Source organism: Colletotrichum karsti (genome assembly GCF_011947395.1).
Source record: "Colletotrichum karsti strain CkLH20 chromosome Unknown Scaffold24, whole genome shotgun sequence".
NCBI lineage: Eukaryota > Fungi > Ascomycota > Sordariomycetes > Glomerellales > Glomerellaceae > Colletotrichum > Colletotrichum karsti.
In genome coordinates this window covers 238,880-254,117 of record NW_024065924.1, presented here as the reverse complement: position 1 = coordinate 254,117, position 15,238 = coordinate 238,880, and the positions used below count along the sequence as shown (strand labels likewise).

Below are 15,238 nucleotides of genomic sequence, written 5' to 3'. Positions count from 1 at the left end.
TCCACGCCGGGACTCGCGGAAGTTGCTCGTGCGGTCGCGTGCTTTAATCTGGGAACCTGCTCTGGAAATGAGATAAGGGTGCCGGGTTATTTTCTGTGCAATGCGATGGATCCTTCCAGAGTTCGTTCAATATGCAGGCGCGCGTTTCCTCGCGTTCTTTAGAGTTTCTGCCCATCTCGTTCGTTCTGCGGGAAAGCTGGGAAGACCCTGCGAGCATTAAATAGCAGCCACGTTCGTCCGACGTCGCGTCTGCTGGGGCACGGACGTAGAATGTCGTTCGCGGCCCTGCGGGATGCAGGACGGATTGGAAAGGCAGTTAAAAGTTGCCTTTCGTATTATCACGTCCAACGGTTGTTGGGAACTTGTTCATGTAAGCGTACTGGGAGCTAAATGAACGTTTTAACTCGATGCTGGATTGAAACAAAACCAAGAAAGTGTGTTGGGAGTTGGGGAAAGGGCTCTGACTCTCTGCCAAGACGTCGCCCTTTCCTATCACGACGTTCTAGAGTGCTGGAGTGGACACAATGGCATTGATGAGTGCACTTGCCCGCAAAGACGACGTGGAAAATCGACGGATGCCGCGGGCGTCAAGTGCCGCGCCGTGGCCCCTGCTTTCTTGGGGGTTGGCACCTGCTCCCTTTTTCTTTTCTTCTCTCGTCCAATGACGTCCTCCATGCGGGGCACGCGAAGAATTGCTGTTGGCAGAGCTCGAAAAGGGCAAGACCTGCCCTGCCACCTGCGCCGTGGAAGGAGGCACTGATGTCAATTCGAAGTCTGGAGGTGCACATAATCAGACCAACCAACCAATCCAACATGCACGCGATCCTCCCTCCACCTCCCTGCTGGATCCTCCCCTCCGGCTAACGGCGAGGTCAATCATGTCCATCAGCAGTTCCGGGCGGTGTCAGCGTCGGGTGTCATGTCTCATTCCCGTCCTTCGGTGATGTGTACGGGATACTGCCACTGCGACCTCGTACGGCGGGCGACATCGATAGCGGTAGCGGCAGTGGCAGTGCAGGCGAGTGCGGGAGATGCGCCAAGCCGAGTCGGAGACAAGCTCGTTTCCTGACCTCATGATTGGGCGTGATGGCATCCTCCACGGCCACTTACTGGCTCCCGCCCTCCGTCCTGACTTTTTGCCAAGAGAAGCAATCGCTCTCCCTCTTGCGTGTTGTCCGCGGCGCAGCCATCTCGTGCTCGCAGCCTGCCCTCTCCGAGTCTCTCGCTCGTTGCTAGCATACCGAATGCGTGTCTTGTGTCTTCTTGGTTCTTGTCTTGGCCTTTTCATCTGTTGTTCAGATCGAAGGAAGTTTCCCTCCATTGAAGCCTCGGGATCGGGGAGTGGGCTCTTTTGCCGTTCCCGCCTCTGTTTCCCTTTCGACTGGACGACGTCCCTTCTCTTTCGGGAACTAAGCACCACTCAGTCTCTTAGTCTAGTGACTTCATCTTTTTTCCTCTTCTCTGTTGCCATCTTTTTTTTCCCGCTGCTTTCTCATCATTCCAGCATTGCTACTTGCGCGGACACAGCACCACTAATCAGCTTCACCACGAACGCCCGTCGTCAACTCGTCGATACCCTCGTTTCGCTATTGCTCGTGACGTCGAATGCGCTGATCACTCGCTCTCCCACCACGACGGTTTCAGCCCTGCAAACACAGCAATATTCTTTGCTATATCCGTATAGACAGCTGCTTGCGCCGAACCGCGATATTTTGAACAGTCCGCCGCGCAGAGAGGCCCGCGCCAAATTTAGGCTAGGAACGCGCCACAAAGACTGGTCGAGGCCAATGAGGGGACCTATGAGCGAGCCACTCGAGTGAATCCGGCCCGCCATCGAGGCATTCCGTCTGGAACAAGCGTCATTCTCCATTCTCCCCGTCCCTCTAGTCGCGAACCTAGCTAGCCTCTGCGAGCTAACGCAGAAACCTTCCATCTGCGGGCTTGAGCTCTGCACCGGGACGCCCTAAACAGGAACCGACCAGCAGGTCTCGCCCCTCAAGAATGGACGGCCGACACCCTGGCGACGCCTCGTCCTCCTCTTCTCGCCAACATGAGCATCTCGACGACGACCCCGCCCCGAGCCCTCCCCTGCCTTCCGCGACGACCACCTCCACTTTCGAGTCCGCTCATGACATCCCGTCCCCGTCACTGAGTCCCGCGCCGCCCCGCGCTGCCCAGAGAATACAACCGAGACGAGCCATCACCGACCCAATGGGCAGTAAGGGCACCTTCGAGGGCGGTCACGTTCGCTTCTCGGACGATATGCCGCGCGACTCGATGCGCGGCTTCGACCCGGCAGACTCGCAACCGAACTTGAACTCTCACGGCTTATACACGATTCCTTCAAGGGGAGACTTGGAAAGTCACATCCTATCTCAGCCGTCGTCGTCGCGTGCGCACCACAGTAGCGACCAGAGCTCCGCCCAACCGTCCGAATCCGATCTCAAGTACCCCGTGTATCGACCAGAACCGAGCAAGCGCGCGAAATGGGTTGTCGCGAAGGAAACCCTGGGCGACCAGGTCAAGAAGGCGTACAGTGTGTACATTGTGCAGGGATTATTGCGACAGAAGCCGCTGCCGCCCAGCGCGGATGGGAGGCATATTCCAATGGACAGAGCGAGGAATCGAGGCGAACCGCTCATTGACGAACGCACGAGGAAGCCGTACATCAGCAACTTCATCCGGTCTAGTCGCTACACGATATGGAGCTTCTTGCCGAAGCAGCTCTTCTTCCAATTCAGCAAAATGGGCAACTTTTACTTCCTTGTTGTCGGTACCGTCCAGGCCATACCGGGGCTCAGCACAACCGGATCGTGGACAACGATAGGCCCGCTTGCTGCCTTCGTTTCATTATCCATGGCGAAGGAAGGATATGACGACTACCGAAGATACCTCCTCGCAAGGACGGAGAACCTGAGTCGGGCGTGGGTTTTGGGAGAGAGATCCAAGAAAGCGACAGCTAGAATGAAGAGGCATCAAGCTGCAGATGCGGAGATGCATTCTGATGAACTTTCGGACGGTGAATGGGCGCAGACCGAGTGGCAGGACATCAAAGTTGGCGACATTATTAAGCTGGGTCGAGATGACGACGTCCCCGCCGATATCGTGCTGCTGAGCGCATCAGGGCCTAACGGCACGGCATACATCGAGACAATGGCTTTGGATGGAGAGACGAATCTGAAGGCCAAGAGAGCTTCTCCGCTGTTGGCAGAAAGATGTTCAACAGTGGAAGGAATCAAGTCTTGTGAGGCCATGATCGTCTCAGAGGATCCCAACGTCGACCTTTACAGATACGATGGCCGCGTTACAGTCAAGGAGGAGACTCTTCCTCTGTCACTCGACAACGTCGTCTACCGCGGGTCCACCGTTCGAAACACTACAGAAGCGATTGGAATCGTCGTGAATTCCGGTGAGGAGTGCAAGATCAGGATGAACGCCCAGAAGCACGTGCGAACCAAGGCGCCAGCCATGCAGCGTGTTCTCAACAGGATCGTTATCTGGCTCATTTTTGTGCTTCTGGGTCTTAGTAGCGGTCTGACTCTGGGCTATAGCTTGTGGAAAGACCCAACGGAGACTGAATCATGGTATTTGATGGGCGAGACCATCACTCTCGCCAAGGTCTTCATTGCTTATGTCCTCATGTTCAACACTTTGATCCCGTTGTCTCTCTACATCAGCTTGGAGATCATCAAGATCATCCAATTTTACATGATGGGAGATGTCGAGATGTACGATCCCGTTAGCAACACCCCGATGGTCGCCAACACCACCACGATTCTCGAAGATCTTGGGCAAGTCAACTACGTCTTCTCTGACAAGACCGGTACTTTGACAGAAAACGTCATGCGCTTCCGCAAGATGAGCGTCGCCGGCACTGCTTGGTTGCACGACATGGATATCGAACGAGATGAACAAGCTAAGCAGAAGCTCATCGACATGGCTCGAAAGAAGCGCAAGGGCAAGGGCAAAGACAAGAACCGCGACAAGAAGGCATCGGAAAATCTCGACAATGCAACCACACCCCTATCGCCCCAAGGGCGTCCTTCTGTCAGCTCGTTCGCGCGGAGGAGATCTACCAGCAAAGCTCCAGAATCCGACCCTGAGCTCAAGACCGAGGATCTTCTTGAGTACCTGCGACGCAAACCAGATACTGCCTTCTCAAAAAAGGCGAAGCAGTTCTTGTTGTGTATCGCTCTCTGCCATACTTGTCTTCCCGAGACCTTGGAAAATGGTCAGATCGAATACCAGGCCGCATCCCCCGACGAACTTGCACTCGTGGAAGCAGCGCGCGACTTGGGATACATCGTTATTGATCGCCCAGCACAATCCGTCATTCTCCAGTTGCCCGGGGCCAACGGTTCCATGACGAAGGAGAAATACCAGGTTCTGGACGTTATTGAGTTCAGCAGTCAACGCAAGAGGATGTCTATTGTCATTCGAATGCCGGATGGCCGAGTCTGCGTGTTCTGCAAAGGTGCCGATAACGTGATTTTGCCCCGTCTTAAGCTGAGCGGTCTGGCTCTACAAAAGGCAGATGCTGTTCAACGAAGAGCTTCCATTCGTCGCAGCGTCGAGAAAGAGATGGCGCACCAGCACCGTATGAGCATTGGCGGGACACCTCGGAACAGCGTCATGCTTGGACGAGCCTCAATGTCGGGGCGCAGCATGACGAGGCGCGAAAGCCTCAGGATTTCGGGCGACTTGCATAGGCGTTCAAGTGCGTTTGCTAACGATCCCGAATCATGGTCGCCGCGCCGAGAGTCTCAGGATATTCTGTCACCCATGAGCGTCCAAGAGATCTGGCCCTCCCCACGTGCTAGCATGGCCATGGATGAGAGCGACATTGATGAGTTCATTGACGAATCGATAGCCCTCAACGAAGGTGCGGTCTTTGAAAAATGCTTCCAGCATATGAACGACTTTGCTTCAGATGGTCTGCGCACTCTGCTGTACGGATATCGGTACATTCCAGAGGATGACTACGTTCAGTGGAAGAAGATCTACCAAGATGCGACAACCAGTCTGGATAATCGACAAGAGAAGATTGAGGCCGCCGGTGAGCTCATCGAAGATAAGTTCGATCTGGCCGGAGCTACTGCCATCGAAGACAGACTGCAAGAGGGCGTGCCTGAGACTATCGAGAAGCTGCGCCGCGCTGACATCAAGGTTTGGATGCTGACCGGAGACAAACGCGAGACTGCCATCAACATCGGACACTCTGCTGGTCTTTGCAAGCCTTTCTCAGAAGTCTTCATTTTGGACTCTTCCATGGGTAATCTGCAAGAGTCGATCTTGTCCACCTTGGGCGAGGTTTCCAGAGGCATGCTTCCTCATTCTGTTGTGGTGGTCGATGGTCAGACGTTGGGTGACATAGAGAACGACGAGGATCTCAGTTTCCTCTTCTTCGATTTGGCCGTTAGAGCTGATTCCGTCATCTGCTGCCGTGCCTCTCCCTCGCAAAAGGCCATGCTCGTCAAACGCATCCGTCGTCAAGTTCCACACTCGTTGACTCTGGCAATCGGAGACGGCGCGAACGATATTGGCATGATCCAGGCTTCCCACGTGGGTATCGGCATTTCCGGTCGCGAAGGTCTGCAAGCCGCTCGCATTTCGGACTACGCTATCGCACAATTCCGCTTCCTGCAGCGTCTTCTCTTCGTCCATGGCCGTTGGAATTACCTGAGAACTGGCAAATACATCCTGGCGACTTTCTGGAAGGAGATTGTGTTCTTCCTCCCGCAAGCCTACTTTCAACGCTACAACGGACACAGCGGGACGTCTCTATATGAGAACTGGAGTCTAACGGTGTTTAACACGTTCTTCACTTCACTCGCAGTGATTCTCCTTGGTGGGTTGGAGAAGGATCTACAGGCGAAGACCCTTATAGAGTATCCGGAGCTCTACACCTACGGTCACAAGAGCAGAGCGTTCAATGTCAGGCTCTACATCGGCTGGACATTCATGGGCCTGATCGAATCCGCAATCATTTACTGGGCAACATGGGCCGTCTACACCTCCTTGCCTTTCGACCTGGACACGACACTTTATGCCATGGGAACTGTTCCATTCACCGTTTGCGTGGTGTTTATCAACATTAAGCTGATGTAAGTTATGCCTTCTCTCCCTTTACTCACAGCTACTAACGGACACAGGGTTCTTGAAATGGAGAACAAGACGCTCATTATTCTGGCCGGTTTCTTGATCTCGGTTGGCGGCTGGTTCCTATGGAACATCATCCTCTCTGCCGCATATCCCCACGAACACAGGATATATCTGGTCCGGCATGCCTTCCTCGACAACTTTGGCCACACTCTCAATTTCTGGGCAGTTGTGTTTGTCACTCTGTCAGCAGTCGTTATTTTTGAGTTGCTCCTCAATGCTATCCGACGAGTATACATGCCACAAGATGTGGACTTTATGCAGCGGCTTGAGAGGGACGGCAGGAAGGGTAGAGGAGGTGTAGAAGCGGAGGATGAGGCTACTGTCCTAGAGGTGATTGGGCAGAAGCAAGACGGCGGCAATGGCGCGTCCTCTGAAGGCATGCCTAGAAAGAGCCACCACTCAGGTCGCCTGTCGCATCAACATGCGCGCATGTCTCGCAAATCACGAGACGAAAGCGCGGCAAGGGCTTTCACGCCCCCTATTGAGGAGAGCAGCAGCATCACAGAGGTGCCGAGCGGGTCGAGACAGACAAAGAAGCCAATGCTCTCTGTGGCGACGAAGTGGTTGGGGAACAGTAAGGGTGCTGCTCGCAGCGGGAGCCCCATTGAGCTGCGGTCTACGTCGCATAAACAGGCGTGAGGGCAGGAAGCTGCAACAAAGGGGATGGTAACAACGCGGTTTTACCTGCATTCGCATGGCTTGGGTTTGTACATACGATAAAGCCTTGAGAGGCGCCCGTGTCATTTGCCTACTACAGTCCTTTTCGTTCTTTGATACCACAGGCATGTTGTTGGCGGCGGAGTCAGCATCTGGCGTTGGGGTATTGTCTAATATATACACAATAAGAACCAGTCTTCACTATTTTCCAATACATGCACGGTATGCAATGTGATCTTCTGACAGCCAACAAGCAAACAGCAGTCTGTGTGAGACAACTCAGTGTAAATTACTCATTAGGACAAGGAAGAAGGAAGGTATGTGTGTATGTACATGATCCTGAGTCTCTCCGTCTCTCTCTGTGTCTCTCTATCCTGTGCGGATATCAATTCCAGCGGCTGCATTAGTGATGAGGTGTTCCTCATGCAATGTGGTGAGCGCTTGGTGATGGGAGGGTGAAGTGCTGGGGTGGTGGGGGTAAAGGTGGTTAGTTGTCCTTCTTCTCCTCAGGCTTCTCGTCCTCTTTCTTGTCGTCGTCCTTCTTCTCTTCCTTGGATTCGTCCTTCTTCTCTTCCTTGGAGTTGTCCTTCTTCTCATCCTTGGAATCGTCCTTCTTCTCTTCCTTGGAATCGTCCTTCTTCTCTTCCTTGGAATCGTCCTTCTTCTCTTCAGACTTGGACTCTTCCTCGGGCTTCTTGTTATCGGACTTTTCCTCCTTGTTCTCTTCCTTGGAGTCCTCCTTGGAGTCCTTCTTCTCGTCCTTAGGCTTCTCTTCAGACTTCTCAGAGTCGTCAGACTTCTCCTCTTTCTTCTCGTCCTTGGAGTCCTCCTTCTTCTCCTCCTGGGGCTTCTCATCAGACTTCTCCTCGCTCTTGGCCTCCTCCTTAGGCTCTTCCTCCTTGGGCTCCTCGTGCTTCTCCTCGTCCTTGCCGTGAGCGTCGTGGCCGTGCTCCTTGGGCTTCTCTCCCCATGGCAGGATCACCGCCAGGCCGGCCACCGTGACGAGCGCCGAGCCGAGGGCACTAGAAAACGAAACCAGGAAATCAGCAATTTGTCGTCGCGCGCGCGGGACGGTCAATCCCCCCGTAAACCGCAGATGGGACGCCAATTGGGCTCGACAAGTAAGAACACTTACAGAGGGAGCTCGCTCTGGGGCTTCGCGGCGCCGTGTTGGCTCGCGTAGGTCCTCTGCGCGAACCGGGGACTGAATTCGGGGCGGATCGTCCGGCGCGCCGAGACCCGGAGGGCGGAACGAAGGGAAGCGGCTCTGGCGAAGGACATTGTGGGCGGATTATGTTGATTAGAGAGATGCCAATTGAAGTTAGAACGGCTAACAAAAAAGTGAATTGGAGCGCGGAGGAGCTTGATGGCAACCCAATTGAGCTGTTTTTGCGGACGGGACGTGGCTCTTTCGTGAAATATCGGAATACTGGGGGGAGGAAGAAAAAAGGTGGCTTTCGGGAAAAGGTAGCCCAAAAAGAAACAACAAGAAGCTCGGCTAGGGAATAGTGTGTGGTGCTACAGCAGCAGCTCCTCTGCCGTCCGAAGTTTTAGAGCTCGGAGCTGCGAGCTGCGACTGGAACCCACGGCGACCAACAGCTGGGGGTGGTCCCCCTGGAGCTGCGGCGGCTGATTGGTTGGGAAGACGCTGCTGGAGGATTCCAGATGCCGGGGTGGCCGGTGTTCGAGTGCGTTCCCCACAGCTCGTGGTGACGACATTGCCGGGGTTGCACGGGCGGATTCCCGAAGAACAGCTCCCGAGCTGGAGCTGTGCAGGACCTCCGGATGAAGTCCAGTGTCTCTTATGTAATTCGGCTCCGGATTTATCTGTCGCCGACGACCGGTGGAAAACTGGCCGGGTCCCTGCAAACGCCGGGTCCCATTGCGGACAGGCAGGAGGAGGTGGGGTCCACTACCGCGGGGCAGGAACGTCCAGGTAAGGTCAGTGGTAGCGTTAGCACCTAGGTAGAGATATCCCCGACTGCCTTTCCTGCCTGGAGCTTCAACCCCACCAACAACTCTCTCCGCGAGGGTCTTTATGGACGTGCTGCAGCAAACCTACCAATTCCCCTTGCGATTTTTCTCATTACATCTTCTCAATCAGAACACACGCCGGACGGTCGACTTCTTCCTAACCGTCTCCCTCTGCATGGTCAGAGCCTCCGCTTCCCGCTAACACGCCACCGACCGACCCTTCCAACACTCCCGCCAGAAACGACACCTCGATCAACGCCGTCACGATGGCGGCCCATTTCGGTGTTCCCAATAACCCGACGCCGCATACGGTCATCCAGCTCGTTCAGAAGCTGAGCGATGCCGACCCGGACTACCGGTTCATGTCCCTCAACGACATGCTCCAGGTCCTCGCAAACGGAAAGCCCGACTTCCTGCACCACGACTACAACGTTGCCGCGCGCACTGTTGATAGCATCATCAAGACGCTCGACGATCAGAATGGAGAGGTGCAGAACCTGGCGATCAAGTGGTACGTGTCGCCCCTCTTCGCTCACGCAGAGGGAGAAATGGCGGGAAAACCCAAAGCTGACCGTTTGCTCGTGACAAAACAGCCTCGGCCCCCTCGTCAAGAAAGTACCGACGCCCATCATTGCCCCGATGATCGAGAAGCTCTCGGCGATCAAGCTTAAGAACTCGGTCGACAATGCCGTCCCGTCCCTCGCCCTGCGCGCCGTCATCATGGCCCTCCCGAAACCCACGCCCGGTCTTCCACCTAGCAAAGACGTCCAGGAGTCGTACAATGCGGTCAGCCGGGTTTTGATTCCAAGGCTGCTCGGCCCCGGCGGCAAGGTCCAGCCGCAACAGACGGCGAACAATATCCAGCTGCCCCCGGTCCCGCAAGGCCTTCTCAAGGTCGACAAGGACCTCAGCGCAGAGTCGGTCGATATCCTTATTGAGGTTGTGCGGTGCTATGGATTGATGCTCTCGCCGCTGGAGGTCGAGGCGATGCAGGATGCTGTCATCAGCTTGTTGGAGAACGACAAGACGTCTTCGGTTGTCAAGAAGAGGGCCGTCGTCGCGATCTCCATCCTCGCCGTTCACCTGTCCGACGACCTGCTGAACCAGATGGTCCAGCGCATGGCCAGCGACCTGGGCAAGCCCGGAATCTCCGCGGTCACTCGCCGTCTGTACATTTCCATCACGGGCTCATTGGCGAGGTCGATTCCTGCGCGCTTCGGTGCGTACCTGGAGACCCTGGCGCCTTTCATCATGCAGGCCCTGGGTGAGAGTGAGCTGGAGAAGCACATCGACGAGATCAGCGACGGAGACGACGTTGGTCAGGATTTCAACGAGGTGCGCGAGTCTGCTCTCGTGGCGCTCGAGGCATTCTTGGCGGCTTGCCCCACGCAGATGCGCCCCTTTACCGACGACACTATCAAGGCATGTCTCAGATACCTCAAATACGACCCCAACAACGCCATGGACGATGACGATGAGGATATGGAGGTCGACGAGGATGACGACGAAATGGACGCTGATGACGAATTCGACGACGATGCTGGCTTTGATGATGATGACGACGCGAGCTGGAAGGTTCGCCGTTGCGCCGCGAAGGCTCTTTACACTCTCATTTCGACGCGCGGAAGTGGTGACTTGCTTGAGAACGGTGTTCTGTACAGCCAGGCCGCCCCGACTCTTGTCAAGAGATTCGACGAGAGAGAGGAGAACGTCCGCCTGGAGGTCATTTCATGCTTATCTCTCCTCGTTCGCAAGACAGGCGAGGGCATCTACCCTGCCGATCTATCCCTCAACGACCAAGAGCCCGAGGTTCCTAGCGTGATCCCCGTCAGCCGGAAGCGTAGGCGTCAGAGCAGCGGCGGTGGTTCAATGGCAGCTCATTTCGCGACCGGTCTCACCTCTCCCACTCTGGAGAGAATTCCCTCCACCGGCCCTCGCGCCGACCTGGCCCGTTTCACACCTACCATCGTCAAGGCGTCTACTAAACTCCTGAAGGGTAAAGTGATTCCTACAAAGCAGGCCATTATCAACCTCCTCGACGACATCATCACGGTACAGCGAGGTGGTTTGTCCGACTACTTCAATGACGCCATAGGCCCCATCATCGAGTCCATTAAGCCTACCGGAGCCTCTGCGCTTGCCTCTTCTCTAGCTGCCTCTGGTGGCAATGCGTCTGCCACGCCGAGCACCCTGCGTGTTGCGGCCCTGAAGCTTACCAGTGACATCGCCAAGACTCACTCATCAAGTCTCCTGCAACCTTATCTGACCAAAATCGTGGCTGGCGTGGTTGCTGCAGCCAACGACCGCTTTTACAAGATTTCCAGCGAGGCTATTGGAACGATCGAGGAATTGGTAAAGGCCATCACTCCACCCCGGTCCAAGATGACGGCGCAGAAGTTCAAGGGCGAGCTGCAGAAGCTTTTCGACACGATGATGGATCGTATCACGGCGACCGACGCGGACGCCGAGGTCAAGCAACGGGCCATCCACGCCCTCGGCGTTCTCTTGTCCAGGACATCTGGCGCGGATGGCGCTGGCCTGATTGCTGCTGACAAGCGCCAAGCTGCGCTCGCTGCTCTCCTCGACCGTCTCAAGAACGAGACTACCCGACTTGCCGCCGTTAGAGCTGTCGACAATGTCGCTGCCTTCAGCACCAGCAGCGGTCAACTCGAGACGGCCTGGATCCGTGAGGTTGCTCTGGAACTGGCAGGTCAACTTCGCAAGGCCAACCGCTCTCTTCGCGGTTCTAGCATCCAAGCTCTGAAGCACCTGGTTGTTTCGCCCACTTCCAAGGGCCAGCTTGATGCGGACACCATCCAGGGCCTGGTTTCTGCGCTGGTGCCTGTGGTTAGCAATCACGACACCCATCTCCTGGCCCCGGCACTGCTCATCTTGGCGACTCTCGTCGAAGATAGTGCGGACCTGGTTGTCAACCAGTCTATGGTCGCCACCATCTGCGGCCTTCTCAAGTCTAGCTACGCCAACATTGTCCTGGATCAGATTCTCATCCTTGTTACCAAGGTTGGTGAGAGCGGTTCTGGCCAGTCTCTCATGCAAGGAATCCTCAAGGAGGTCAGCATTGAAGGTGATCCCGTCGTTGTGGGTAAGGTCATCGGCGCTCTTCTGGTGGCAAGTGGAAGCTCGGCCGGCGTCACGATCGAGAGTTTCATTTCCGAGCTCCAGAGCAGCACACAAAAGAGAGATGACGCCAGGATTAGCTTGGCCTTGGCGGTGCTCGGTGAGGCCGGTCTGCGGCTTGGACCCAACTCCCCCCTCAAGCCGGATCTGTTCCTGAAGCAGTTCCACGATGAGCCCGATAAGGTCTCGATCTCTGCGGCCGTAGCTCTGGGTCGCGCTGGCTCGGGCAATGTGTCCCAATATCTTCCAGTCATTCTGGACACTATGCAGAACGGTGGCAACACGCAGTACTTGCTGATTCAGTCGATCAAGGAGATCTTGCAGCAAGTCACTGTTCTGTCCGCTGAGGTCGCCCAGTTTGCCGCGCCCATCTGGCAACATCTCCTCTCGGCCTCCACCATCCCCGACAACCGTGTAGTCTGCGCAGAGTGCGTTGGACGACTCGTCATTATCGATACCCAGACCTTCATGCCGCAGTTGCAGGTGAGTCTCATTCGAGTGCCAACCGTGGAGAGATGAGCTAACCCAGTGCAGTCCCTTCTGAGAGATCAGAACCCCGACATCCGTGGCATGGCTGTGCAGGCCGTGCGGTACACCCTGCCTGACAGCGACGAGGCTTTCGATGCTATGCTCAAGAACGTCCTCGTTGACATGCTCCTCGTCATGCTCCAGGATACGGAGATGGATAACCGTCGTTTGGCCATGTCGACATTGAACTCCGCCGCTCACAACAAGCCTGACCTCATCCTGCCCCACTTGGGTGAGCTGATGCCGTTTGTTTTGACGGAGTCGGTCCTCAAGCCTCACTTGATCCGTGAAGTTATGATGGGTCCCTTCAAACACATGGTGGACGATGGCCTTGAAGTCCGCAAGGTGAGTAACGACTAATGTTTCTTAAAGACTCATGCTAATATTGGTGGCAGAGCGCATACGAGACTTTGTACGCTCTCATGGAGACGGCTTTCTCGCGAATCAACAACATCGACTTCTACGACCGCGTCGTCGCTGGTCTTAAGGACGACAACGACATCCGCAGTCTCTGCAACCTTATGGTGTCCAAGCTCATCGTGCTTGACCCCGATGAGACGGCTCGCCGCTTGGACACCATCGCGGAAGCCTACCGCGCGATCCTCTCGACCAAGCTCAAGGACGGTGCCGTCAAGCAAGATGTGGAGAAGCAGGAGGAGGCCAACAAGAGCGTCCTGCGTGTGACGCTCCTTCTCGGAGACAGGCTGAAGAACAAGGCGGGATCCGGTGGTCCGGTGGCGAATGCCAATGCCGGAGGCGGAAGTCAGGTCTGGAACGCTTACTGGGAGTGGGTCAACAAGGAGTTCGCCTCATCGCTGAGGAGCCTTCGTGAGGAGAGCAAGGAATCCCGCGCATAGGTCGTAAGCGGGCAAATTTTTCGCCGGTTTTGGCGTTTGTGTACATGGAATAACAGGAACTACAACAAGCATTGATCTGTGATTCGAACCTGTGTTCTTGAATGTGTCCCTGTGAGTCAGCATATTTGTGCTGTCAAGTCTCCACGTCTGAAGCGAGACACGCGGTGTGCATATAAGGACGAACACTTACCGAGCTGAACTTCAGAGCGTTATGTACCAGTCAATATTATGTAGCACGCAACCCAAGCGAGGCTGAGAAAAGGACAGATTCAGTGTCTCTCGTGGTGGCGTGTAAGTGCAGTTACCGTTGGGCGTCATGTAAGCCACTAGCTTGGCGGGGGGTCATGCTTAATCGTTATGCTGGGTCCGCTCGCGCCGATCATGGTGATGGTCATGGTTATGCTTCTCAAGGAAGGAAAGGTACATAAGACGGGTTGTTTTTCGCGCTGAACCTGAAATTTAGATTAGCAGTATCAATTCATCTTAGATTTCGTCGCCTTCTGTAAGATTTCGAAGAAGTCTCAGCTCAGTGAGGAATCTTGGTTTTATCACCAACTTCATCACTACTCTATTTCTATTTTTCCACAGCCACGATCAACAAAACAGCATCAAAAGAAGAAGAAAATGGCAACATCAAGAGCCTGGACCTTCACAGCCCGCGGCGCCCCCCGCTCCGTCCTCTCCCTGACCTCCCAACCCCTCCCAACCCTACCACCCTCCCGCGCCCAGCTCGCCAAGGCAAAACCCAACGACGGTGACGAGTGGCTCGCCATCAAAGTCGCCTACGCCGGCCTCAACCCCGGCGGGCACTTCTACCTCACCCTCATCCCCGCCGCCGCGAGGGCGAAGACCGCCGTGCCGGACATGGACCTGAGCGGCGTCGTGACCGACGTCTGGTCCGGGGGATCCTCCTCCGCGGCAGAACGACAACGGCGCTTCGTCAGAGGCGACCGCGTCGCCGCCTTAATACCCGTGGGATACGGCTTCCCGACCGGCACCGGGGCGCTCGCGGAGCACGTCGTGCTCCCCGCAAAGTACGCCGTCGCCGTGCCGCCTCAGGTGCCCCTGAGGGACGCGGGCTGCGTCCTGACGGCGGGCTGCACGGCGCTCACGACGGTTCGGGCCGCGGGGTTGAAGAAGGGCGATAGAGTGCTCGTGTACGGGGCCAGCGGGGGCGTCGGGACTCTGGCGGTGCAGATGGCGCGGGATGCCGTCGGGCCCCGGGGCACGGTGGTGGCCGTCTGCTCCGGGCGGAACGCGGAGATGGTCATGGGTCTCGGGGGCGTTGATGAGGTTGTCGATTACACCGCCGCCGGCGGCCGCGTCTCTGATTCTCTGAGGGAGAAGTTCGGGAAAGAGGGGAAGAAGTTCGACGCGGTGGTGGACTGCGCCGGGGTGCAGGACGTCTACGTCCACTGCGCGTCGTACCTGCGTCCCGGGGGCGTGTACGCGTCGGTGGGGATCAAGCCGGCGGCGAATACGTATGGGGGGTTCGCGCGGGCCGTGTGGACGATGCAGATGAATGCGCTCTGGCCCGTGAGTCCGTGGCTCGGGGGCACGGGGCGGAGGTGGAAGGGCACCACGATGATGGATCCCGGGAGGGGGTTGATGGAGGACGTGGTGGGCATGTTGGCGGATGGGAGGGTGAAGGTTTTCTCTGGGAAGGAGGTTGGGTTTGAGAGGGCTGTTGATGGGTATGAGGTTGTCGGGAGCGGGAGGGCGAGGGGGAAGGTTGTTGTCCGGGTTAACGGGGAGTGATGTGAGGGCATCTGGATTGGGTTGTGTGGATAGATGTATTTCTTTATATGTAGTGATTTGCGTCGAAAGAGGGTATCGCTTTGTTATTCAAGTTCCTCGGCATTATTATCATCATTGAATAGATATCTTTCGTTGTGTTCGACTCTGGGTTTACTCGCTCCCCT

The 15,238-nt window shown here is 56.0% G+C and overlaps 4 protein-coding genes across 4 annotated transcripts; 3 read left to right on the top strand and 1 right to left on the bottom strand.

The window, feature by feature from the left end:
* Positions 1 to 2,001: 2,001 nt before the first annotated feature.
* On the top strand, positions 2,002 to 6,801 carry CkaCkLH20_07565 (phospholipid-translocating P-type ATPase; the record flags this gene model as incomplete). The annotated part of the gene is made up of 2 exons (XM_038890282.1): positions 2,002 to 6,104; positions 6,153 to 6,801. 2 exons carry the CDS (start codon positions 2,002 to 2,004, stop codon positions 6,799 to 6,801), a joined length of 4,752 nt encoding a protein of 1,583 aa, XP_038744332.1.
* A 505-nt stretch (positions 6,802 to 7,306) lies between these two features.
* CkaCkLH20_07564 (uncharacterized protein) lies at positions 7,307 to 8,100 on the bottom strand (the record flags this gene model as incomplete). Its single annotated transcript, XM_038890281.1, has 2 exons — positions 7,307 to 7,841; positions 7,955 to 8,100. The coding sequence occupies 2 exons, from the start codon at positions 8,098 to 8,100 to the stop codon at positions 7,307 to 7,309; spliced, it is 681 nt and encodes a 226-aa protein (XP_038744331.1).
* A 959-nt stretch (positions 8,101 to 9,059) lies between these two features.
* Positions 9,060 to 13,316, top strand: CkaCkLH20_07563 (cullin binding protein; the record flags this gene model as incomplete). The annotated part of the gene is made up of 4 exons (XM_038890280.1): positions 9,060 to 9,304; positions 9,387 to 12,414; positions 12,466 to 12,804; positions 12,855 to 13,316. 4 exons carry the CDS (start codon positions 9,060 to 9,062, stop codon positions 13,314 to 13,316), a joined length of 4,074 nt encoding a protein of 1,357 aa, XP_038744330.1.
* A 624-nt stretch (positions 13,317 to 13,940) lies between these two features.
* CkaCkLH20_07562 (uncharacterized protein) lies at positions 13,941 to 15,074 on the top strand (the record flags this gene model as incomplete). Its single annotated transcript, XM_038890279.1, has 1 exon — positions 13,941 to 15,074. The coding sequence occupies one exon, from the start codon at positions 13,941 to 13,943 to the stop codon at positions 15,072 to 15,074; it is 1,134 nt and encodes a 377-aa protein (XP_038744329.1).
* Between the last annotated feature and the right edge of the window lie 164 nt (positions 15,075 to 15,238).